Genomic DNA, 27,897 nt, shown 5'->3' on the forward strand with positions numbered 1-27,897 from the left:
GAGATTTCTGTAAGAATCTATATACAGCATGTTCCTTTATCTGCCTCTGTTCACAAACCACAAGATGGCACTCCCATAAACTTGATTCTGGGATCTAACTGCATCTTAGCTTATAGAATCTATCCCAGTTCCATTTTTGTCCTGCCTACACTTATGAGTTCATCCTACATATATTCTTTGGACAGGGAGTCTATCACACGAGATGATTATGGAGAACCTTGGAAATATCATTATCACTCCAAGTTTATAGGAACCATGGATTATATTTGGTGATCTGATAGTTCTATTACAAGTTCAGTTATGATTGGCAGGGTTTAGAATTTACTTTGTTATTGACTGTATGATTCATTCAAGCCTTCTTAGGAATTTATTCTTGTAGGAGTCATTGAAACCTAACAAGTGAGCTACTTTTTAATCTCCTTAAATACAGTTACTTCATTAAGCATTCTTTGTTGTGTTCTGTTGTGGCTATTCCATGAAGGGTGTATGTACCCTGCTACACAATTCAAGTTCTTTTACTTACAAGCATCTTCTTAGGCCTCTCCCCCTCCTTTTCTCTCAATTATAAGCACACCAGCCATTTCATGGAATTAAGTTACAACAAGTTGAGCAAGTTCATACATGAAAAACCAAGACTTTGAATTTTCATTGAAATATAAAACATTGTCATTCCCTTACATTAAACATTGTTAATACCAAAACAATCAACCCAAGTACAAAGTCAACCCAATAGTCATTTTGTTACAATCAACACTGCTACCACCAAAACAAACAAAGCTAGTACAAAATAACCCAAAAGTTCTATTCTTGAATCTGACTTCTCCATCCTATTAACCATAATATTCTTCAAACTTCGAATTTCTTCATTCATCTGCTGCAATTCTCTGTTAGGTTCAGCTACAACTGTTTGGGAATTCTCTCTAGTCAACGACAATCCTCTAGGAGAACTAACAGGGTCACACCATGAGAAGTATCCACATTCATTTGATGGTGCATCTTGACAGCAGTAGTATAGTTTGTGCTTATTCTGTTGCGACTCTGATATTCTCACTGCTGCTGTTTTGTTACAATTACAGAGTCGATTTAGATACTTCAAATCACCTTGGTTGTAGCTTTCATTCACACTTGTTTGTGACATTGTTTATCTACAAAAGAAACATGGACATCTGTAAATATGGTATAAATTTCATGGACAAATATACGAAAATCAAGTAACATGTGTGTGTGTGTGTGTTTGTGAGAGAGAGAGAGAGACTGAGTGAGTGCTATCCAAATGGCCAAATGTGGTGTGTTGCTGTCCCATTACTCTAGGGCCTTTAATTATTATGCTGCAGCCATAGGGAAGTAAAAAATACAGCAAAGTATTTTTTGGACATGAGGGAGATGAGTTTTTGTCCTATTAAGTTTTCCTCACATGTGGAGATGTGATGCCACTCGACTATGGAAAGGTTCCTATATTTTCTACTGAAAATCACATGATATTAATTGATCCATTCACCAAAGAACAGAGGATACTCTGTTCATGAAAACCCAGAACAATAGGCATGCATTCCATGCTGAAATCACATGATATTAACTGATCCAGGGAACAAGAAGACAGTCTTACATGAAACCCAGAATTGTGTAGTTCTAATGCTTTCCTTCTGTACGTTTTAAACATGGTGCGTGCTCAACAATGAACAGGGATGTGATGCAATTGAATTAGAGAAAAGTTCATACATTCCCTACTGAAACTCAATAATGTATACTTACCATGGATCAAGAAAAGTAAGTTAAGCACAACAGAATTAGAAAGTGAAGGAAAATTCAAGCAGCCTGGGTTGCTTATTCTCAAGTAGATTTCAAGCACTTCAGTGAACAATAAAAAAAGCTAGGAAAATTCATGCCCCTTTCACAACCTATTTTAATATGCTACCGAAACGTTTAGCTAAGTTTTTGCTCCTCAGATTTTAAAGGGATTCTAAAATCCTGCGTCTATTACACAGTATTACTGCATTTGATAAAGGGTATTTCAGTAGAGAAGAAGAGATTGAATCTAAAAATAAGTGATGAAGAAGAAGAGATTGCATCTGAAGATGCCCTAGCAGAGAAGAAGATGGAATGAGAGAGGGTTATCAAAGGGTTTACCGTAGCAGAGATCCCTAGTAGAATGCCATAGCAGACATTAATAGAAGAAGAAGAAGATGGAAAATAGGGGACTTACCCTAGCAGAGGAACCCAGGCTGCTCTAGCAGAGACGAAGAGGAGAAGAGGTCCTGCGCTTAAAGCTCTCCAACGGTAAAATTAATCTTTACCTTTCATTCATTTAGTTTTAAAGGTTTAAACCTAGAAGGCTAAATGTGTCTTTTCAGTTTTTTGGTTTGACTTAAACTAACACCGTCAGTGTAGAGGGGGTGATCTGAGTATTTTCAAATATGAGGGGGTGATTTGAGTATCGGCCCATTTTCAGGGGGTGTTTTGTAAATTTCCCTAAAAGAAATTGTGCCTAAGGGTTTCAGTTGAATAGGAGAGCGTAGCAGAGATGTCAGTTCAATTTTGTGAAGAATAAGAACACAAGAGAAAGGGATGTTGCATGATTCAATGAGGTTTTAAAAGAAGAAGAAGAGAAGGAGAAGAGGCAGTGAAGGGAGATGGGAGGGACGGTATGGCCATGGATGTTCTCTGCCGTTAGGTTTCTTTGAGAGTATAAATAAGAGAAATAATGGAAGAAGAGGTCTAGTTTAGCAGGATGACAATTTGGCCAATATATGATATATTCTAACATTTTTAGTCCTAAGTTAACGGAGTGGGTTTACTTATTAATTATTTTAGAAAGTGAGGGTGATATACATAAATATCCAAAATTCATGGGTGGTTTTGTAATTACACGATACCTCAGGAGAGGTACATGTAAATGACCCTTATCTTTATTCTAGTATGAAAGTAAGTGGCATAGATCTCCAACTCATCAACTGAAAAATGCTTCTCAAGTAATTTTAATTTGATCTTTGAGTTCAAATAGCTTGAGAAGAGTTATTGGTATTGATTTGGTAGATTAGGAATGATCAATGATTTGACTATGGAGCAACCATCTAAAGTATCTAAACCAGTCCAAACCGAACAAGTCAATCAGACCAACCCAGCCCAATCAGGGTCGGGCTAGGGTATGCCCGACAATTCTAACCTAGCCCAATCCGGGTCAGTTAGGCCCACCATGACCCAACCTAGCTCAATCAGGGCCGGGCCGGGTTAGGGTATACCCTAGCAGGTTTGGGCCTGGGTTGAGGAATCGTCCTGGTAGGGCTGGGCTGGGCTTGGGCTTGGGCTTGGGCTTGGGCTTAGTTTAAGACCCTTAAGGTTGAACTAGGGTTTAGGATATGATCGACCCGTTGACACCCCTATTCCCTTTTATTCCCTCCCATGGTTCGTAATCTCGGATCAAATCGGATCGGTATAGCCCGAGGCTGATCCCAAGATTAGACCGATCTTGTCCAGGTCTTGTGAATTGAAACTGGATCGGATAACCCGATAAAATCTGGCGATCCGATGCTGAACATTTCAAGTTGTGATTATAGATTTGGGAGCCTCAAATCTGCGAGAAAAAGGGGGGGTCTTACCGTTTTTGAACGGGGAATTGATTAAGGGAATATTTCATCCATGTAAACATTGATCTACTTAAGGTAGTTTTAAAACCCAGATTATGCAATTTTTCTTTGTTGTAGCCTATCACGCTGTGATTTAATTTGGGAGACTCCTGTGATTTAATGTGGGAGACTCCAATCCGCAAGAGAAAAGAGAGTGATCTTACCAATTTTTTATTAGGAATTAAAAATGTGGAGTTTTTCCTGGTAATGGCGATGGTGGGTGAAACACAAAAATAGGGATTAGATTTTTTTTTGGGTAGAAAATAGGGATTAGATTTTTTTTTTGGTAGAATTAGGGATTAGATAAGCTTAATAGAAAATAACCGATCCCCCAAACAATGATTACTATTTTTTTAATTTGAGCAAATTAAATACATCCCTGGTGTTTGAAACGACAACAAAATAACCGATCCTCCGAACAATGATTACTATTTTTTTAATTTGAGCAAATTAAATACATCCCCTGGTGTTGGAAACGATAACAAAACACCCCCTAGTTTCACCTTTTACACCCCTTGGATGATTGGAAGGCTTACAAATAAGTCCTTACCATTAAGTTTAAACCGTTACGCATAGTTAAACATTTGAAAATGGTTATATTACCTTTTAATATTTGCCATGGACAGTTTTACCCTTATAGAACATAACCATAGCGCAAACCCATCTCTCCCTTTCCCTTTCTTCTCCGGCAAACTGCGAAGTATCTTTATCATCGTCGGTGCTGCTTCTACTGCTATAAATCATCGCCTGTGTGCCTGAAAAACTCGTCCTATCAGAGCTTCAAGAGGAGGTGTATCGTTTCTTTGTAGATGAAAACCCTAGCTAAAGTTGAAAACAGAGACGACATTATATAGATCTGAAGTCGTTCGCCATTAGAGAGGTCGTTCATCTACCTTGTAAGTACACAATTATCATTGCAAAAACCCGAATTTGTCTTTTCTTTCATCGGACCACATTTCTATGCACCGCGACGATTGCTGCTTAGGGTTTTGGGTCGTTGATTGGGAGGAATCTCTGTTAAGTTTGTTTTCATAGCTCATTTGGTTTTGTGGTTCAATCACAAATTTGAGCTGAAATTACGAGAGGCACCCTCTATCTCCCTGGAATTTTGTTCTTGAGGTTGGGTCTGACACCGGACTACCTGCATGGAAAAATATTTTCCGACGCAGTTTTTGTTAGCTTGATATATGGTTTAACTCAATTAGAGGCTTTTGTGGGTGAAGTTTTGATTCGGGTAATTGGAATTTAGCATTTGTCTCGTCCAAGTTCAGGGCATGGTGTCAAATCTCTGCTTCTGCCAACACATCCATTTGTGATTTAAAGTGAGGCCCCTTCAAGAATTTTTATCCTCTCAATTGCATTGCCCGCATTTGAGGTCAAGTACATCTAATAGAGGGAGGTGGACTCCATATGGATCCCACCTTGGGCAATGTGTTCGGGCAGGGGGTAGGATAGTCATTTCTACCTCCTCTGTTAGATGTACTTGACGTCAAGTATAAGCAGTGTAATTGAGAGGATAAAGATCCCCCATTCAATGGCATGGTTCAATTACAAGCAGGCATTCTACTTTACAAAAAGACTTATCCATGTATTAGAAGTGGAGCCCATTAAATGGTGCTACTCTATTCTGCATTTGACAAGCAGCCACAAACATCTGTGGTCCCCCATGACCATGAAGCTCCTTAACAATAATTTTTTTTGGGGTAAAAAGTAGTTCTATTGCAAAGGGGGGCTAGAAGAACAGAAGGAGTCAAGATTACTAGCATCTATCAGCCAAGGAGTGGAAATCAGCCAATCCATCTTACTAGCCAAAGACAGGGCCTTCCGGGCTAGGGAGTGCGCAACAGTGTTAGCATCCCTAGATACATGAAAACAAGAGAAAGAAGCCAGTTGAGAAGAGAGCTGGCGGATGTCCCAAATGATGTTCGATATCAAAGTGGGAAAGGGAATTGAGCTATTCATGAGGGTGTTGACCACCTCCAAGTTATCGGACTCAATATAAACATGCTACAGACCAAGCGCAAATGCTTTGATCAAACTCTCACGGACCGCCAATGCTTCTCCGACAAGGACATCATCAAACGAAGCTGGATCTAAAATTGCTCCAAGAATATTCCCTATGTGATCCCTAATAATAATACCAATCCCACTTGAATCCATTTCACTCCATAAAGCCGCATCACAACTCACCTTACAGCAATCTTCTGGCCGAATCCTCTCAACAACTGGAGTTCAGACCGCGGCTATCTTGTGCTGGGGATTAGTATTGCCGTTGATTGCCCAATACTCTTCAAAAGCCTTTTGAGCTTTGCTGAAAACATCTAATGGAGACCATTCCTTTTGATTAAAAATTAAGTCATTTCTCGCTAGCCAGAGGTACCAGCACATGAAAGATACCCTACTCAAAGTTTACGCTCCACAATGCTTGGATGAGAAATGAAATTTGTCCCAGTTTGAAGCCATCTAGACAACTTTGGATCACCTTCTTGAGGAACTGAAAAGGAAAGAGAGCTCCCAAACCATGCTACCTGGGCAAAAGGGCATTCAAGAAGGATGTGGTCGATTGACTTGGATTCCTTTTCACATCTCCTGCAGCATGAGTCCACTAGAATTCTCCACTTGGCGAGGCCACTTCTAGTTGCTAGACCTTGCGCACACGCGAATCTTGGAAAGGGTCTTGCAACTCTAGATTCTCTTCCAAACCGTTGGGGGGATGTCATTCCATTTATGTTTGCGAGATGAGGAAGGCTGAGAGTGAGCTTGAGAGTCTCTAACATTAGACAAGAGATGGTAAGTTGATTTGCAAGTGAAAATACCATTCCTTGCTCCCCCCCCCCCCCCCCCCAAATCTGAGAATTAGGCCTTGGGTGCTAAGAGTGATCTTCTTGATGTGCTTAATATCAATTGGCTGAAACCACTGTAGGAGTAAATCATTGTTCCACCTGTGGTTTGCATGATCAATTAACTCATGTACCTTGTGGAGGGTGCAACCTTGAGGTTGAGGGGTTTGAATCTGGAAGTTTGGAGAAGAAGGAAGCCAATTGCCTCCCCAGATATCAATACTAGTGTCATCACTGATGCTCCATAGAAGACCTTTCTCAATCACCTTCCTTCCTTCTATAATACTTTGCCACGCCCAGGATGGTTGATGGCCAATCTTAGCCTGAAGGAAGTTCGAATTTGGGAAGTAAATTGCCTTGACAAATCGAGCCATAGGGAATCAGGATAAGCAAAGAGACGCCATGCCACCTTTGCAAGAAGGGCCTTGCTCTGCAAAATAGGATCACGAAATCCAAGACCACCTCTTTCCTTAGACTTACACAACCTCATCCAAGATATCTAGTGAAGCTTACTTTCCTCTTCCTTTTGACCCCAGTAGAAGTTTGCCATAGAGTTACGAACAGTGTCATGGTATATGAGCTGCTTTAGTTTCTCAGACCGCAACACATTTTTTAGGCCAATTCTTCCCCTGCTCCATTGTCCTCTAAGACCAAAACTTTTCTGGAATAGAGAAGTTCCACTGCTCCGGCCACCGTCCTCTCTAAGAACAGATCAACACATCTATAGTTTCTTAGACCGCAGCACATCATTCCAGATCTGGTTCCATCGGTGACTTGAATCAACAATAGGAGAGAGAGAGAGAGAGAGAGAGAGAGAGAGAGTAATAAAATGCAAATAAATCGTTAAACTTACCCTCGCCGGAGGGTGGCTGGGCCAGGGGAACTCTACCGGAGAAGGTTTGGTCTTCTACAACTTCATCGGAACTGTTGTGTAACAAAATCCTAACTCGATTTAGGGGTTTTCATGTTTGGAGGAGAAGAATGAGAATAAGGGTAAAATGGTACTTAAAATAAGTCACTAAATTAAAAGGGTACAACGGTCTTTTTACCCATGAGCCATCAGGGGGTTATACGTAAAAGGTGAAACTAGGGGGTGTATTGTTATTGTCTCAAACACCAGGGTGCATGTAATTTGCTCTTTTAATTTTTTTTAATTATCTTAATTTTTTAATATTTTGTTTTGACCGATACAATAACCGATCCCATAAAGCCTGAATTTTGGTCATTTTTGGCCGATGTATGACGATTTTGACTGATCCGGATCAGTATTAACCTTTGGGAAGCAGTTTTCTGTACGGGAGTGTGGCCTATGCCAGCAAAGGTGTCTTTTCACATGGGGAGGAGAGAGATAGACTCATGGGAGTGCTGGGGTAGGCCACACTCCCAGATGGAGAACTTTTTCCCTTTTTTTTTTTTTTTTTTTTTGTGAATACCTAGATTTTTAACCTTGTTCTGATAAAAGATCGACTTTGCTCGAATCCTCAGCGTAATTTTTATTGATTTCCAGACAATATATATAAGGGTAAATTACAATGCCACCCCCTGAGCTTTGTATAAATTATTATGTGACCCCCTGTGTTTCCAAATTATACAGCTACACCCCCTCAGCTGACGGTAAGTGGATGGTGTTAACTTATACATTTTATATACCAATTTTGCCCTCGTCTAATATGCTGTTTAAACTTAGTGGAAATTCCATCTTTGCCCTGATGTAAGATTATAACCCAAACCCTTTTACCGTTTTCTTCCCCAAATGTGAAGTTGCCTCCATCGCTGGCCTGCAAATCCATCGCGACCTGCAATCGCAACTCCATCGCTGACCTACAAATCCAAATGTGAAGTTGCCTCCATCCCCATTGGTGAACTACAACTCCATCGTACAGGTATACATCTATTTCTCTCTCTCATCTATTCTCCCTCTATGCTTGCTCTCTCCGATTTTTTTTCGTTTCTCTCAGTCATTTGCTATTAACCCTAAAAAAATTTGTTCCAAAACAAGCAGGTCAGAACTCAGAACTAGAGAAATAAACTTCTCTCGATCATCTCTAGCTATCTAGTTAGTTAATAATTTTCTTGTAGCCAGCTCTAATAAATTAAGGGGTTTAATTGATTTGAGGTTGCAGGGCTGCAAGGTGTGGAAAGAGTTGCAGACTGAGATGGATTAACTACCTAAGACTAGAGCTGAAAAGGGGTTCTTTTTCTGAACAAGAAGAAAGAACCATCACTGATGTTCATAGAATTCTAGGCAACAGGTTTGTTTGTGTGATCAAATTCTTTAAAATCCCAACCCATCAAATTTCTCAGCATTTCCGATTTCTTATCAGATGAAGTGCCTTAATTTATTTATTTTTCATAGATGGGCCCAGATAGCTAAGCATCTACCAGGAAGAACAGATAATGAGGTGAAGAATTTCTGGAACTCGTGCATTAAGAAAAAGCTGATTGCACAAGGAATGGATCCAAAAACTCACAATCTCCTCCCTTCTCATCAGTTTACCAGCAATAAAAATAACAATGCATGCAATAATCTTCATATCTACCAAGAACCCACTTCAATTTTCTTAGTAAATTCACAGATGAGAGATGGACATGAACACAAGTTCACTTTTTATCACATTGCCACCACCTCCACCTCCTCCTCCTCATCCATCTTTTGCATATACTGCTTCTACACAAATTCATACTCCATTTCATGAAACGATGACAATTATTAATCCCTCCTATGAATACCAAAATCCCAATCTTGCTTGGAATGTTAAAGGCCAAAATTTGCAGGTTTCTTTTGATTTTGCTAGTCGATCTTCTATTGATCAGAGCATACCCATCTCCTCATCTTCAATAATTCCATCTAGGTTTGGGTTTTCAGATGAGAATCTCATGTGCGGTGCTTGTGGTGTTGAACCCTTTGAGCCTCCAAGGCAGGAAGAGATGCAACCATTACAGCAAGAAAAGAGAGCCCAAGAGGTATATGAAGCTGAGTTCGATGAAACCAATGAAGTGAAGGGTGGTGGTGGTGGTCATCAGGATATGCAGATTGGTATATAAAACTGAGTTCGATGAAACCAATTATTAATCCCTCCTATTAATATTGCGGGAACCTAAATATTAAAACTCCAGATCTGACCATTAGAACTTGATCAGAGTGTGTGGAGTTACTCCTACCTACTAGAGTGACCTTCGTCGCAGGTTGTGGTCGCAGGTTGCAGATCTCGATGATGGCTTTCCAACGTCGCAGTTCTTAGAGATGGATTCACGTCGCTACGGTGGTCGCACACTTCTCAAATCGTGTAGCAGGGATGGGATGGCAATGAACCCTCCCTGTATACATCGCCCTCTTCTGAAGTTGCAGAGAACCAGAACGGGGAGGGAAGCTCCTCAGTTCGAGTAACAGAGCAGGGAAGGGTGTGGGAAGCTCAAATGACTATTAGGGGTAAATTAGTCATTTTAGGTCATGAATTACCATCTCCGTACAACATAACGGGAATGATATAATGGAATGGGGCTGACTGTAACAAATCATCAAAACTAAGGGGGTGTAGCTGTATAATTTGGAAACACAGGGGGTCGCATTGTAATTTATACAAACCTCAGGGGGTGGCACTGTAATTTTCCCTATATATAATACAAGAGGAATTGAAAGAATAAAATAAAAGGGAAGCAGTTTTCTGTACGGGAGTGTGGCCTATGCCTGCACTCCCATGTGTCTTTTCACATGGGGAAGAGAGAGATAGACTCATGGGAGTGCTGGCATAGGCCACACTCCCGAACAGAGAAATAAAAATAGAACGAAGAAGGTAGGAAGAGAAAAAGATCACAGACGATATTGAGTGACTATCGAAGACTTGGCGTGCCTTCCGTCGAGAATTTGAGACCGACTGGAAGACTTGGCGCGTAAGCAGTAGTCTTCCATTTTTGTTTTTTGGTGGAATAGTAGTCTTCCATTGAGACCGGAAGACTTGGGGCGCAAGAAGGACTCCTTCAGACCGACTAATATGTTCAGTCCTCCTCTCATGTTACTACGCACTCTCTCTCTATCGGCTTTCCTTCCATTTCCCTTTTTTCTTTCTCGTCTACGGCGGCTGCTGTCCTTTCATTTCCCTTAGCAATTGGCAAGAACCCTTTCATCTCAATCGGTTAATGGCAGGGGATATCGAAGAAACAACCAAAGCAGTCTCAGAACTATCAGTGGAGGCCTCTCCTTCAATGGAAGCATTAGCAGCTACGTCGATTAGCAAAAAGTAAGAATTAAATTATAAAATTGTTCTTTCACTGTTAATTTTTGTGTTCTTTTTCTGTCGATCCTCTCTCATTTGATTTTGGATCTTTCTTTCCTTGCATCTTAAACCATTCCATTAATCTCACATAGTGCTCTCAAGAGAGAAGCAAAGATGAAATAGAAGGAAGAGGAAAAGCGTCTCAAAGAAGAGGAGAAGAAGAAGAAGGTGCTCACTTTATTCAGAGGATTATTACATTTTGATTTTTTGGCATATTAGTTAATTTAGTTAGATGAACATGCCCTTATTTGTGTTATTGCTTGGTCTGTTTGTGAAATCCGTGGGTAGCATTAACCATCTTTTGGTTAAAGCTGATATTATAGTGATTACTAGTGCATTTGGATTTGTTGGTTCATCGGTGACTTTGATTGGATGAACAAAGTCTTCTTGTTTTATTGCTTCCCTGTTTGGTGGCTTTATCGTATGATATTGTTGAAGTTCTTAACTGTCAAATTGCATTCCTTTGTAGGCAGCCGCCAATGCTAGCTCACAGGTTCAGAACCCTCAAGTGGTAGATGATGAAGACATGGACCCAACTGTATGTTTTTGTTTGTCTTGCTTTTGTTACTCCTTTTATTTATAAGTAAGATTTTGGAAGCTTTGTAGTGATGGAGCTCCTGTGAATGAAGTATGTGCAATAGTTTTCTTGTAGCAATACTTTGAAAATAGGCTGAGGGTGCTTGCCACCCAGAAGGCAGCAGGGAAGAACCCATATCCCCACAAGTTCTTTGTCATTATGTCTATCCCATAATATATTGAGAAATATAAAGGATTAAACAATGGAGACCACATTGAGGATGTCCAAGTCTCTTTGGTTGGTATTCAATGCTGCAAGCTGTTTACATCTTTTGAGTAATTTTCCCTGTGGTCTGTAGTGTTAATTGTATCTCTGGTATCAGGAAGAATTATGAACAAGCGAACTTCCTCTTCAAAGCTGTTCTTTTACGACCTGCACGAAGATGGTGCTAAAGTCCAAGTCATGATGGATGCAAGGTATGTAATTGTGCTTGTAATTTTTGCAACGGGAAAAGAACGTTACCTGGTCGCATGCAGCACGCGGCTCCTATGCCTAGACCCAGGGCCGCATGAAATCACCACCGTGCCCTCATGCAAAAGCGAAAATCCTTGAGGGCGCAACTGTCAGTTCGCGCAGTCCTGTGTCTAGGCGCAGGAGCCGTGTACCTCACGCACCTAGGTAGCGTTCTCTTTCCCTTTTTGCAATATGAATTTATTAGATTAAAAGAAGTTGGTAGAATAGAGAAAAGAGGGAAAGTTAAAATATGCAAACCCCCCCCCCCCCCAAAAAAAAAAAAAAAAAAAAAAAAAAGCTTATTAGAATCCCCATGATAAAAACCCGTCAACATGAATTCTGGCCTGGAGCTCAACAATGTAGTTGGCAGATCTGGGCGGAACTTGAAATCCCTCCTAAAAGTTAGTTACTTATTCATTATGGCGTACTTGATGTCATAGACTGCTCCCCTAGTACCTGCGGATGATGAATCGATTCATTTAATAACAATAGAGGAATTGATCCAAGTCTGCAATCCCAAGTTGTAATTTTAAGGATTTGATTAGTGGTCGTATTTGACAATAATGACATATTGTGTCTTGTTCTGAATCTGGGTCTTTTGAACTATGCTCAATTATAGGCTACTTTGCCAGACTGGTTTTTATTAAAGTCTACCTTCTTTATACACATTTTGAGATTGATTGGAATTCATTTGATTTTAGGCAAAGAGGGTTTTATCTTTCTTGGTCTGTTCTATCGAGTTCTCCAGGAAGTTTATTTATGTTTTTGTGGCTTACCTCTCTCCTGCATCTTGTGTGTGGTTAAAGCTTTCCAAAAGAATTATCCTGCTGTCTACTGGAATAATTTCACACCACACACTGCCAGGGTATCCGATTTTCTGAAATGCAATCAGCTGATCCTTTCTATCAAACTGAATGAGGTAGGGTTAGTGGTCACGTTTTAACCTGTGGGTTGGGTGGGTTGAAACAGGCTTGGCTCTAATGCGTTTATCATATGAGTAATATCTTGTATATCAATGCCACGTAAATTTACTTATAATACAAATGTTGTGGTGGGAGTGCATCTATTATAAATCTAGAGATGGATTAACTGCCAATTTTTACCATTAACATTTTGTATGTTATATATTATGCTAGGTTTTTTTTCTCCCTCTTGGTCAATCCAGTAATCGGGTTAGTTTGCAATGGGAAACGTGAGTATATTGGTTTGACTGGATGAAACCCTATGTGCTACTTTTCGAAGATAGCATATTGTAGTTGGTTGCAAGGTTCTAAGACTCGGGTCTCGGTGGCATCTCGGCCAAGCTAGAAACCGAGTCGAGTCGAGATCTCGGCGAGTTGGTGCCATTTTTTTTTTTTTGACTTGGACCCCCAACTCGGTGGGTTTTACACATTTTGGGTCTGAAACTTGGTATCCAGCCTATTTCAGGCCATTTAAACACAATGGTATGCCCAGATTTGCCAAAAAACAAGTCTAAATATGAGTTTTACTTTGGACCATAGCTTGGTAGGCAACGAGTCGTACTAAAAGTCTAAAACAACCTACTCTACATATAATTTAGTAAAACTTAGCAAATTTAGCAATCAAAACATTCTAATTAGTACATATCAAATTATCAATAAAAGCATTCAAATAAAAAGTTCATTACATCAATGTTCACTGAATTTGTTACATAAAATATGATTGAGTAATAAATTCATCCCCAAATTGATCCACAAAGAATTCCCATGTCATGGAATTGCTATAGTGTTGCACATAGTGTGACATAGCTGCCATATAAGTCTTCTCATCAACATATACCAATCTCCCTATCTTAGGGTACATGGGAGGCTGTTGGTATGAAATATAAGATCCACTACTACTGTCATATTGAGTTTGAGGCATGTATGGCTGGTTTGGGACTGGGAATATGTACCCAAAACCTAATCCAGAGCTTTGTCTGTCATACTCAGCTGCTGACTGCCCATACTGACCATAGGCACTATAATCAGAACCGGTGCTCTCCTGGCCATAGTCATAGCCATGATGATGCTGAGATGATTGCCATGACTGATGCTCACTAGTAGTATCTATACTCATGCTTCCGAAACTTGCAAGCATGGTGTTCATACTGTTGTCATCATCTTAAGCATCTGACTGATGTGAGTGTTGGCGACCCTTCTTTCTTTTGTATGTTTTAGGGTGGCCACCATGGTCTTGATCTTGAGTGGCATGCGTAAACTGAGACTCATCGGTAAAAGGCACAGGGTCCCGCTACATTCCCACCTCATACTGGTACTGCTCGCGCATCCCCTCATGACGATCATCATAACAACCGCCATTCGGCATGCCACGACCACCACCACCACCACCATCACCATCATCACCATCACCACTACCATCATCATCAGCAGCAGGACTTCCTACAGCAGGCTCAAAAGGTTTCGGTGACTCTGCATGTGCACGTCCCTCTTGCGATGACATATAATCCTCAACATCAGTACCGGTTACAGATGCAATGGTGGGGTCGGGCCTACCCCCAGGCTGATCCATATCAGGTGTACCACGATCCCTCATCCACTGGAATAGGGGATCCTCATCGTCATGAGAGTCCTCTTGGAAAATGTTGGATAGTTCAATGGGTTCTTTATCATTGGCCTCAATTTCTTCACGTATGTGCCTCATCCTTAATCTCATATTGTAGTGCACATACACATGCTGCTCCAGTCGTTCGCTACCCAACCTGTTCCGCCTCTTTGAATGTATCAATGAGAATGTACTCTAGTTGCGCTCACATCCGGAGGATGAACAAGTTTTTATAATATATTTATTAAATCTGAAAAATAAAATAATTTTTTTAATGGGTGAAAATAAAAAATTAATCCATGGGGCTGTAGAGCATCCCAAGTTGTTTAACATATATCAAATTCATTTTCAAACCATCACTATTCATCCTATTTTTTTCATTTTCTTTTTTCAAATAAATCATTTATTTTTCCAGAAATTATAATAAAAAATTTAATAATTGAAAAATAAATCCGACTCCATCAAGTGATAGATCGGGCAAAGATGTTTAACATATATCAAAACCACATGAATCTAACAAGTATTACACAATTTTTTTTGAAAAAAATAGATTTGGGAAAAATTAGAAAATACCTTTGAAATCCTACAAATAGGTGATGATTTGGAGTTGAATCTTCACTTTACCACTTGAATCTCACTTCAAACATCATAATCCACCAAAGATTTGAGAGAAATAGGAAGAAATTTGAGAGAGAGAGCTCTTGGAGTGTTTTTCTCTAAACTTTAGAGAGCTTTGGACAGAACTCAAGATTTTTGAGTTCTGTACATTGCTCTCTTTTAAAAAAATGGGCATATGGGCATATGGGTCATGAAAACTGGGTAAAAAACCATATAACTCAATACCGAGATCTCGACGAGATTGAAATTTTATAACTAAAAAAAATAGAGAAATGACAATCATTTTAGGAAACGACTCCCATCTCGACTCGCTTTCTCACGAAACCGAGAAACTCGGCGAGATCTCGCGAGTTCTCGAACCATGGTTGGTTGTCCATCATAATGGTGACCCATCTAATTTCGACATAGTTTTATAACTCTTTAAGCTTGAAGGCTTAAAAATGATTCATATTAGAGCTGATTTGGGAGTGGCTCCGATAGATGATAAGCTATGAGAAAGTCATTTGAGGTAGCATGGCCATGTTCAATGGAAGCCGATGGATATGTGCCATTATGGGGGGAGTGATTTTATTCAGATTGAAGGAACTAAAAAAGCCAGGGATAGGCCTAAAATGACCCTAGGAGAAGTGGTGAAGAAAGATGTGCATGGCTTAGGCCCTTGTATCAAGTATGGCCAATAGCTCTGATTGGAGGGTAAGGATCCATGTAGCCAACCCCATTTAGTTGGGATAAGGCTCAGTTGTTGTTATAGTATTGAAGCAGGTAGGTTAGAATTAGATGACTAAGGCTCTCTTTGGTTTGATCTTGAGAAATATTTTATGGGGTCATAAATTGAAATTACGGTGTTTGGAATGATTTTTACACATTTCAATGAAATTGAAATCGATTTAACCAGAAATAGTGAAATAGCTGAGGAGCTGTTTCAATTTTGAAATTGAAATTTGTTTCAATCTATTTCGTGCTCCACTTTAATGAGCACGTTGTGTACAATGGCTCCAATATGGGTACCCTAGTAATTTCCCTTAAAAAAGCCCTAACAAGGGAAGCACTCCCCATTCGAACAAAGCATTGCAAAGGAGGAAGAAGACGAAGTCCGCAACCTCTGCCTCACCCCCTTTCCCGCTCCACCGTTTTCTACAACCTGTGCCCCACCCTCCCCTCTTGTTCACCAGACTATCTGCAGAAAGCCATAGACGACGAGGGAGTACAATTATGGAAGAGGGTATCAGGTTCAGCTTCCCTTCTTTCTTTCTATTTCATTCTTTAGTCTTTGTCTTTGTTTACTCCTTTTTTGACACTAAATCTTTTCTAGGCAATTGATTTTTGTTTCTGCACTCTCTCTTGCTTCTTGGTCCTTTTCCTTATTCTATTATTTCATTGATTTGGGATTAGACAAGAGAGGTCCATGAAATTCTTTCTTGTGACTCTTTGTCGTTCTCTGATTAAATATTGTGAAATAGATCCTAAACACCTTCTCTGAGGTTCCTCTCAATTTACATGCTACTTGTGAGGGCATCTATTTTGATTGTTTCAATTTTATTTCCATTTCTTCATCATGCCTACTGAAACATCCTCTCTATTAGAAATTAGAATCTGGATAAAGAAGTCTATAGAAGAAGAGGAGAAGAGGAGAAGAAGAAAAGAAGAGAAGAAGAGAGAAGAGGAACAGATAGTTTTTTATGTTCTTTCTTTGAACGAAATACACCTATTTATAGATGGTCCATCATAACCATCTACAAGCAAAGTCACCCAACTCCCACTTTCTTTTGACAATGGAGGCAGCCTCCCAATTAAGGCTGCCTTCCTTTGTTGACAATAGAGGATGATGGGGGAATACCCAATCTACCATTTCTAACACTCTCCCTCAAGCTGGAGCATATATATCAATCATGCCTAGTTTGTTACAAATGTAGCCAACCCTCCCACTCCCCAGAGACTTAGTAAAAATATCAGCAAGTTATTCTCTAGTCTTGACATACTTTGTAGAGATTATGCCCTGTTGGAGTTTTTCTCTTACACAGTAACAATCCACTTCAATATGTTTAGTTCTCTCATGGAATACAGGGTTTGAGGCAATATGTATTGCTGCCTGGTTGTCACACCACAACTGCATCGGTGGAGAATTCTCAAACCCAAGTTTAGTCAACAACATCTTCAACCAGACCAGCTCACAAGTAGCATGTGCCATGGTTTGATATTCTGACTCTACACTTGATCTAGCCACTACACTTTGTTTCTTGCTCTTCCATGAGACAAAGTTACCTCCAACAAATATACAGTAACCTGTAGTTGATCTCCGATCAATCGGTGATCTGTCCCAATCTGCATCAGAAAATCCCTCAACTCGTGTATGTCCATGATTAGTATACACTAACCCGCGTCCTGGAGCCTTCTTGAGATATCTCAAAATTTGAATGATAGCATCCCAATGAGGAGCCCTAGGAGATGACATGAACTGACTCACAACATTAACCGAAAATGAGATGTCAGGCCGAGTGAATGTCAAGTAATTTAGTTTTCCAACCAACCTTCTGTGCCTTTCTAGATCATCAAGAGCATCTCCCTCATCTGCAGCAAGTTTGACATTGGGATCCATTGGATTATCAAGAGGTTTACACCCTAGCATCCCAGTTCCTGTAAGCAAATCAAGAGTATACTTCCGCTGTGAGAGAGATATTCCCTTCCTAGATTGAGCCACTTCAACTCCTAGGAAATAATTCAATTTTCCCAAATCCTTAGTCTGAAATCTCTGTTGTAGATGAGTTTTCAAACTATCAATTCCTGTAGAATCATCGCTAGTAATCACGATGTCATCAACGCATACAATTAGAAAATCCTGTCGGTACTACTTTGACAAGAGAAAAGAGAGTAGTCGCTATTGCACCGTGACAAACCAAACTCAAGTACTACCTCTGTAAAGCGGCCAAACCAGGCCCTCGAAGACTGTTTCAGTCCATACAATGATTTCTTCAATTTACAAACCAACCCAGACTCCCCCTGAGCAACAAACCCAAGAGGTTGCTCCATATACACCTCCTCCTGTAGATCACCATGGAGGAAAGCATTCTTGACATCCAATTGATGCATGGGCCACCGATGAGAGGCGGCAAGAGAGATCAGGATACGAATGGAGGATAGCTTGGCAACCGGAGAAAATGTATCCAAGTAATCTACACCATACATCAGTGCATGGCCTTTAGCCACCAAGTGAGCTTTCAGGCTAGCAAGAGAGCCATCAGCATTAACCTTGACTACATAGAGTCATAGACCCAATGACAACCAATTGCAGACTTCCTAGTGGGCAATGGAACAAGATCCCAAGTGTGTTTGTATTCCAAAGCCTGTAATTCTTCTTCCATAGCTGTCCTCTAACCAGAAATAGATAATGCCTCTGTAATTGTCTTAGGAACAGGATGAGATGCAACAGTGGAAAGACAAGTTTGAAAGGTAGAAGATAAACCAGAATAAGAAACATGAGAAGATAGAGAGTGTTGAACACACAGACGTGTACCTTATCGATGAGCAATGGGCTGGTCCAAGTCAGAAAGAATAGGGGTGGGGGTAGGATCAGCAGACGGCAAAGACGCGACATCAGGTGGAGGATCAATGGGGGCAGCAACTTCTTCCCTTAGATGACAATGGTAAACATTGATAACAGGAGGCTGCAAAGGAGATTGAATAACATGAAGAGGAATATCCTTATCTAAGGAAGGATCCACAAGAGGCCCATCCACATATGACTGAGACTCAAAGAAAGAAACATCAGCAGTAAGAAAATACTTACGAAGAACAGGAGAATAACACCGATACCCCTTCTGAACACGAGAATAACTCACAAAAATACATTTAATAGCTTTGGGATCTAACTTGGATAATCCCGGAGTATGGTGTCGAATATAGCAGGCACACCCAAAGATACATGGTGGCAATGGAAACAGAGATTCAGAAGGAAAAAAGCAAAGCATGAGGAATGCCACCACCCAAAAGAGAAGAGGGCATACGGTTAATAAGATGACGAGCAGTTAATACTGCATCAACCTAAAAAGACTTGTTCACTTTCATTTCAAAGAGAAGGGACTGAGTAACTTTCATCAAGTGGCGGTTCTTCCTTTCGGTCACACCATTTTGTTGGGGTGTGTCAAAACAAGAAGACTGATGAATGATTCCATGAGTGGTCATAAAATCAGAAAAAGGAATAGAAAAATATTCGCGTGCATTATCACTACGCTAAATTTTAACATAACATCCAAATTGATTCTTAATTTCATCAATAAATGAGGAAAAGATGAAAAATAATTCAGACCGACATTTCATTAAATATAACTAAGTAACACGAGAATGGTCATCAACAAAAGTAACAAAATATTTAAAGATCAGTGTGGACGTTACACGACAAGGACCCCACACATCAGAATGAACTAAAGAAAAAGGATGTGTGGCCCGTTTATTGACACAAGGGGGATAACTCACACTGTGGAGCTTTCCAAACTGACACGACTCACAATTTAAAACTGAAAGGGAATGAAAACTAGTAAAGAGTTTCTGCAAACTCTATAAGGAAGGATGATCAAGCCGACAATGGATCTAATGAGGGAAGGATGTACTCGAACAGGCAACCGAAGGTGCGTCCTCAAGAAGATATAGCCCCCTGGATGCCCTGTCTCTACCAATCGTCTTCTTCGTCTGCAAATCCTGAAAAACACAAGAATCAGGGAAAAAGGTCATAGAACAGTTGTAGGCATTGGTGAGTTGACTAACAGATAAGAGATTAAAAGGAAATTTGGGTAAATACAATACAGAAGATAATGACAAAGAAGAAGTGGGTTGAACAGTACCAGTGCCTTTGACTGTAGCAAAGGAACTGTCAGCAAGAGTAACACTAGAATTAGAGGTCTGTAAGGAGGAAAAGAGACCTAAGGTTCCAGACATATGGTCTGAGGCCCCTGAATCGATAATCCAGGGCCTAGAGGTGGAGAGACATGCAGTGGCATTACCTGTCTGAACAAAAGTAGCAGTGAAAGAAATGTCCTGAGAGGCCTTTCCTTGGTCGTAGTGGGCATATTCCTCCTCTGTCATGGTCAAAGTCACACGACAGTCTTCCATAGGCTCAAATGGGGATGCTGGTTCAGTACTAGCAGTGTTAGCTATCTTGGACTGTAGGGGTTTGCCATGTAATTTTTGACAAAAACATTGAATATGGCCAGGTTTGTCACAATGATGACAAGTCCTTGTAGGACCAGATTTACCAGACTTATCAGATGAATCGTGAATACCAATAGGTATTGCGGTGGGAGGATTTTTAGCAGGCTGACAACCCCCACCATGACCACTACTAATAAGGGCAGTGCTATCATCATCAGAAGAAGCTCGAGTTGGGTCATGAGACACCCGTAGAACTTGAGAAAAGGTATCTGCAAGAGATGGAACTATAACACCTCCAAGAATCTGAGATCGAACAGATTCAAATTCTGGGCTCAAGCTGCCCAAGAAACCCATAACCGCCAACTGCTCACATTGTTGTTGCATTTGTGTCACATCAGATGTAATGGCCAGCAAGGCATTCAGTTCTTTGTACATTCTTTTAAAGTTTGCAAAATGTTGTGTAACAGGACGACCCTTCCGATCAACCCGATAAAACTCTTGAGACAGCTCATAAATCCTGGAGAGATTGTTGTGTCCAGAATATAAAACAGCTAGATAATCCCATAGTTCTTGAATAGTATCAATGTGAGTCACAAGATCTAGGATATTACTATCCATAGAGTTCAACATCTGTCCTAAGATATGGGCAGCAGTAATCTCCCAAGTAGTTGTATCCATGCTAGCAGGTTTCTTCCCAGTCAAATGATTTTCACACCTCTACCTGTGAGAACCAAGGACACAATCTTGGGTCATTGCTGAAAATTTTGACTGCCTTCCAACTTCTTGGAAGTCAGGAAATTTGATGAAGAGGATACCACCTCAGTCACCATCTTTGTATCCTTCGATGTCTCACCCATGAATGCCTTCAAACAAAAAGGAACACCAAGAAAACACCAAACAAACAGCAACAACCTTCAAACAATCACCAGAATTACATAGAGCAAGTATACCGAACAGCACACAACCCATCACACAATCGAACATTACACAGTCCATAAAAAAAATCGATAAAATCGATTTAAACATATATCTCAACAATATTGGAAGCAAACCAGCAGCATAACAATCCCAAAAATCGATTCATAAAATCGATATCAAAGTAATAGACTTCAAAATAGTCCAAATCCAATCAACCATAAAATAATGTAAAAGGCATCGAACCTGAGTTTGAGTAATGATCGATGTCTTTAAATCATCATGGCAGCCTTCAAAACTTCAAAACTGGGGTAAGAAACCAAAAGTCTTCAAAACTTGATTGAGTCTATCCCACCTTCTTTTGTCGATTAAATAAGCAATAAAAGGACTGAGAGAAAGGAATGGATGCGTGTTCTTCTTGATCAGATCGCTCTTATAACTCTGATACCATGTTAGAAACCAGAATCTGGATAAACAAGTCTATAGAAGAAGAGGAGAAGAAGAGAAGAGGAACAGATATTTTTTTTATGTTCTTTCTTTGAAGGAAATACACCTATTTATAGATGGTCCATCATAACCATCTATAAGCAAAGTCACCCAACACCCACCTACATTTGACAATGGAAGCAGCCTCCCAATTAAGGCTGCCTACCTTTGTTGACAATGGAGGAGGCTCCCAACACCCACCTGCATTTGACAATGTAGGCAGCCTCCTGATTAAGACTGCCTTCCTTTGTTGACAATAGAGGATGATGGGGGAATACCCAATCTACCCTTTTTAACACTCTCAATATAGTGGGCAAGCCTTGGCGCAATGGTTAAGTTGTGCTATTGCAACCTATTGGTTGTGGGTTTAAAACTTGGAAACTGCCTCTGAGGTAAGGCTGCATACATTTGCCCCTCCTAGACCCTGTAGTAGCATGAGCCTCGTGCAATGGGATGCTCTTTTTTTTTTCTTCATCATGCCTTTTGAATGGTGGATCTTTTCTTTGTTGGGAAGTTCCCAAATTCCTATCACTATTCTTCCTTTACATCACATGCAAGGTTGAGTTTGGATTTGGTAAGAAGCACTTGAGTTTCCATTCTAGGAGATAACTTTGGTTTCAGGTATTCAAGGCTTCAGTTGGACCACGTGATTCTTGCTGCTCTCGTTTATATGCTATGGCAGATTGTAAAGATGAAGATCATGTCATTTCAATGGCACAACATATTGTAAGGGAATTAGGGATAAATAGGAACCTAACTGATAATGTGAAGAAAATTTTGGAAGAGCTTCTCTTGATTGTCCACCTTGACACTGCTGTCAGCAAACAAGAGGGGAGATAAATGAGATTGAAAAACGACTTGACTCTGTTTAGGAAAAGATTGCTAGTTGGGACTTGGGAGTTTGATCAGTCGATATGGAACTCCTGCCTAGGGGAAGCTTCTGAGTATATTCAAGTTGTGGAGGAAGTCCGAAGATTGGGGGTTGAGGGAAAGCATGGGAGCTATATCTTTGAACGAAGATGAAGGAATGAAGCTTCTTAACAGGGCTCACAGTGTTCTTCAAATGGGAACGGGTAAGCATGAGGAAGAGCTCAGTCACATTCTTGTGCAGAATAGTAACCCTTTGAGTCTGACTATAAGCCTTTTGTTGCTGTGAGCAGATTTTGTGGATGTGGAATCGACCATCTTAGTTGAAGATGACTCGACTCGTTCAATGACTCGCTTTGAAGAGATAGTACTTCCAAAGTCTTGGAGGAATTCAGCATAGATTTGGTCCATCCAAATGTAGTTCCTGACCTCAAATGCATTGCAAGTTCGATGATCGCATCAAAATACGATCAAGAGTATTTACAGGCTCACATTAGCATTCGAAAAGCAGCCTTGGATGAGTGTCTATTCATTCTTGAAGTGGAGAAACTAAGTATCGAAGATGTGCCAAGGATGGAGTGGAGTAGCTTAAATTGCGTGATCAAGAAATGGATTTGAGCAGTGAAGATCTTTATGCGTGTTTACCTTGCCAGTGAGAAACAGCTTTGCGAGTCAAAACTGGTCGAAATTTATGATTTTGCATCATTTAATTCAGTTTGTGTTGTTGAGGTATCAAAGGCTTCAATGTTGTAGCAGAAACAGGGGAATATAGAGAACCTGAGAAGACGTCCCAGCCAAGGTTCTAAAACTCGGGTTTCGACTAGCCATAAACCGAGATATGGTCGAAACTGGTTGAAACCTGTGATTTTTTCCCACCCAACTCGAGTTAGTTGTTTCGAGGCTCAGAAATAATTTTTTTATCTGCTTTTTTTTATACAACCTATTTTTGACAATCTAAACACAATGCATGAACTATTTTCACAAAAAAAAAAAAACTCAAAATGGTACTTGTTCTTGGTCATTGGCTTGAAACCAAGACATACACTTATTTATGCCAAATATCATTTAAGTAAATGAAATATTTGTTATTTCATTTGCTTAAGATATTAAGCAAATATCCTTTCTATTTGAATCTAATAAAAATAGTTAAAAAACTTTAACAAAAAAAAAAGAGTTAAAAAATCAAATTTAAAAGGATAAAAAGTCAAACTCCCAATTCAAGGAGAAAAACTGGATTTTCGGCTGTAGGTCTGTAGGTGTAATTTTCAATTTTCTAATTAGGTTTGACCGGAACTTAACATCTTCAATATAAATCAGATTTAGGCAATCTTTGATTTGTTGGAAAGCTTTCTAACAAATTCAAGATTGCTTAAATCTGATTTATATTAAAGGAGTTATGTTCCGTTCAAACTTAATTTGGGGTGCGCGAATGCTGTTTAAAATCGCTCTGAATGAAAATATTTCTTTAGACATCAAAACAAATGAATATTGTACTGCACTTTTGGTTTTTTTGCAATGTTTAGCTTTCCAACAAATCCAAAATTACTTAAATCTGATTTATATTAAAGGAGTTGTGTTCCGGCCAAACTTACTTTGGGGTGCGCGAATGCTGTTTAAAATCGCTTTGAATGAAAATATTTTTTTAGACATCAAAACAAATGAATATTTTATCGCACTTTTATTATTTTTTTTTTTTGCAATGTTTTACTATATTAAGACTTATGAAATTTTAGATTTGAGGAAAACTCTAGCATTAGAAAGTTGAAAGTTTCACCTACTGCCAAAAATTCAGTTTTTGTACTTGAACTGGGGGAGTGACTTTTTATCCTTTTGGAATTTGATTTTTTAACTATTTTTATTAGATTCAAATAAGAGGGTATTTGTTTATTTATGAATAATATCTTAAGTAAATATAAAATCATTTACTTAAATAAATAAGTGTCTGTCCTTGTTTCCAGCTTGGTTTCCTCAAGTTTTGATGGGGATAAGTAACACTTATATAGGTATTCATGTCGAAACTAGCAAAATTTGGTCGAAGCATGGAACTTTTTAAAGTCGATGACCATCTCATCTCAGTTTCTTGCGAAACGGAGATTTAACTCCATGACTCTTAGCACAACCTGCCTTTCTATTGGTTTTGTAGATGAACACCAAATGAATCAATTATCAAAATTAAAGTTGCCAAATGAATTTCTTGTTCATGAAATTGTTTGAATGGATGCAACCAAACAATTTCAATTTCTTGACCAAAAACCTATTTGTTTACTTATTTCAAGAAATCATACCAAAGAGAGCCTAAGGACTCAATAATTTAATAATTTACACATATCATTGGCAATATAAAAAGATACATTGTACCTTTGGAAACAGATATTTAAATACGATAGTTGTAAGTCATGTGATCATGACCCTTTTAAGGACATCTAGAATGCTTAGTCCCTTAAATATGTTTATTAGACGAATTTCTATGACTAGAGTTGTTGACTTGGTCAAAATAAAAAGAAAGTTGTTAGGCAGGAGTGTGGCGCACGATAGGACCTGCGATTCACGTGGGAATTAGGTCATGGCTGCTCCTCCTTCTCGGGAGGAGCGCCCCTCCCTAATCCTTGTGGGGTTGGTGTTGGTAGGGCCTCCTTTGCTTTTGTCGTGGCCAAGTCCATGTCCGCTGCTCCAGTCGCGATAGATGTCAAGAATTCGTCGTTTTGTGGTGAACCTGCAGTCTTCTTCTCCAAGGAGGAGGTCTCATTATCGGAGTCTGTGTTTTCGACCGCACTGATCGCAAAGTGCAGCCATGGCCCGCCTTCTCTGTATGAGATCAAGGAGCACCTTCGGAAAAACTATTTTCTGCAGGCGGATGTTATCGTCTCCACTTTGGATCGCAAGCACATCCTCCTTCGTTTCACTGCAGCAGAGAACTATGTCAAGGTCTGGATGAAGGGGCAGATTTATATTTTGGGTTGTCTTCTGAGATTCATGAAGTGGACCTCGGGCTTTGTCTCAGGGTGGGAATCCCCCTTTGCTCCGGTGTGGGTCGCACTACCAGGGCTGCCAGTCAATTTCTACCAGGGTAACTTTCTGGTTTCGATCGCAGGGACGATAGGGAAGTTCCTAAAAGTGGATGGAGCTACGGCAAACTGTACTCGGACTGTTGAGGCTCGATTCTGTGTGGAGGTGGATCTTCGATCTGTGCTGCCATCGAAGGTGTGGATTGGTTGGGGATCCGAAGGTTTTTTTCGAAAGGTGGTCGACGAAGGGCTCCCCTCTTATTGTGATGGTTGCTCGAAGCTGGGGCACACGCGAGAGACTTGTAGGAAGTTGCAGAAAAGGCCGTTTGCGCCTCCAGGGGCAGGGACAGGGATTGATGGTCCGCCTGGCGTTGGCTTGGGTGTCTCGGGGCAAGACGGCAATGATGGTAGCAGGAATCGAGAAGGGGTTTTCATTCCCAGAGGCGAGGGTTCTTCAAGGAGTGCTAATGGTTGGTCGCAACAGCAGCGTGGACCAACAGGGCGTCATGGCTTTGCTAGAAGGGGGGTCGATGGAGGTCTGCGGAGCAGCTTTCGGCGAGGCCACGCAATGGGTTTGTCACTGGTTATCAGGTCGAGGAAACTGCACCTCTTATTCCCGCAGCCGCTGCGCTGGTGGGGACAGGGGAGGGTAATGCCAATCACTCGTTGGAGGAAGGAGAGATTCCGTGCGTGGAGACGGGAGGGGGTTCAGTGCCGTTAAAGGATCCTGAAGTCGCCACGGCAGCTGCGATGATGGCACTTGAGGCCTCAAGCTTGGAGGTGAGTGGCATCTGCCGCTTTGGGCGCTGCTGCAAATGTCTTGGTGGACTGTTCGCAGTCTGTTGAGGATGAAGTCCATCCTTTTTTTGAGAACCGTGATGGGCCATTGAGTGCATCAGATGATTTACAGGTGACAGCCCAAGGAGAAACAGCTGCGGCTAGCAGTGTGGCCCTGTTGGAAAGTTTGAAAGAGTTCAATGCTTCCATTGCCGAGCGCATTCGAAGAACCTTTTACAAGGAAGGAGGGGTCACGGCAGCACCTATGCTAGCAGGTGGTCAGGAAAGGAGGAGGACTCCTACTCGGTCTAGCTCCCTTACTGCTGCCAAGGTGTACAACAGGACGAAATTTCGGAAGTCTAAGAGGGGGAGGCCTGCCAGAGAGGTAACCCTTCGTCGTGTCACAAGATTGATGAGATCCTTGGAAACAGCCCCAACCAGTACCGAATGAGTTGCTTATTTTGGAATGCTCGGGGTATCGGGAGCAAGCCTACTTCTAGGCGCTTAAAAACTTTAATTAGCTTGCACAAGGTGGACGTGGTTACTATTGCTGAACCTGTTTCCAAGGCACACAAGATTATGAGACGGATTGGGATGGATTCAGTTCATGTGGTGGACAGAATCTGGGTGTTCTGGAAGGATTCGATGCAAGTTAGGGTGGTGGAGGAACATCTCCAGTTTGTTACTCTGGAGTGTATGGACACAAGTGCAGTTCCTTTTGCTATTACTTTTGTTCATGGGTTGTGCTCGACGGCAGAGAGGAGGGAGGTATGGGAGAGGTTTGAATTTTTCTCCAGATCTAACTCATTGCCTTGGGCGGTGGGTGGGGATTTTAATGCTGTGGTGGCTCCGCTCGAAAAGGTAGGAGGAAGACCAGCTTGCACTTTGTCTTTGGACGAGTTTGGCGGTTTTGTGAGTAGTGCTGGTTTGTTTAATGCGGGATATTGTGGCAATATGTATACTTGGTCGAACAACCAAACATGGGCAGGGAAGGTTCTCGCTAGGCTAGATCGTTTCCTTGTGAATGCAACGTGGGTGGGGGCGTTTCCTAGGTGCGAGGTCACTCACCTTAATCGGACCTGCTCCGATCATGCACCCATCTGGCTCTCTTTTTCTGTGGTCTGCAGCAGGGGTTTCTCCGCTTTCAAATTCCAGCAGATGTGGTTGCTACACCCAGGGTTCCAGGACTTTGTTAAGGAACAATGGGCAAAGCCAGTGGTGGGCCCGCCCCTTAGTGTCCTTTTCTTGAAGCTCAAGTTTGTTCGCAGTGCACTGTGCAAATGGAACAGAGAGGTCTTTGGCAATGTGCATCAGAGGGTCAAGGATGCTGAGGATTCTGTCAGTAGGGCGGAGGCTGAGGCTGACCTGTGGGGCAGTGCGGAGGCCAGGGATGCCCTCATGGAGGCCAAAAGCACCCTGGAGGGGGTGCTGCTTCAGGAGGAGATATTCTGGAGACAAAAATCCAGGGTGAAGTGGTTAAAGGAGGGGGACCGTAACATGAAGTTTTTTCACTCTATGATTAATATCAAGAGGAGGCGGATGTGTGTCAACAGAATTAAAGGGGGGGGGGTCGGTACGTGGATTTCTGATCCGGAGGGAGTGCAGGCTGAGGCAGAATGTCACTTCTCCAGTATTTTTACTTCCCAGGGATGTTCGGTTGATGAGGAACTGCTGGCAGTTATTCCCAAGGTGGTCTCGGACGCTGAGAATTCAGCTCTTATTTTACCTTCCTCCCTGGAAGAGGTGAAGGGGGCT

At 41.0% G+C, this 27,897-nt stretch overlaps 1 protein-coding gene across 2 annotated transcripts in view; it reads left to right on the forward strand.

Moving 5' to 3' along the window:
• The first annotated feature begins 10,551 nt into the window (after positions 1–10,551).
• LOC122663958 (lysine--tRNA ligase, cytoplasmic-like) overlaps positions 10,552–27,897 on the forward strand; it is a 39,368-nt gene continuing 22,022 nt past the window's right edge. Inside the window, exons 1-5 of one of the 2 annotated variants that reach the window (XR_006333251.1) lie at positions 10,552–10,701; positions 10,830–10,905; positions 11,207–11,275; positions 11,390–11,555; positions 11,637–11,730. Coding sequence is in view for 1 of the 2 variants with exons in the window: in XM_043859628.1 (XP_043715563.1) it covers positions 11,645–11,730 (86 nt within the window). In the remaining variant the exon portion in view is untranslated. Of the gene's footprint in view, positions 10,702–10,829; positions 10,906–11,206; positions 11,276–11,389; positions 11,556–11,636; positions 11,731–27,897 lie in introns of those variants that run through there. The other variant, XM_043859628.1, reaches the window with a different exon arrangement.

This window comes from Telopea speciosissima, chromosome 6, assembly GCF_018873765.1.
Source record: "Telopea speciosissima isolate NSW1024214 ecotype Mountain lineage chromosome 6, Tspe_v1, whole genome shotgun sequence".
NCBI classification, from domain to species: domain Eukaryota; kingdom Viridiplantae; phylum Streptophyta; class Magnoliopsida; order Proteales; family Proteaceae; genus Telopea; species Telopea speciosissima.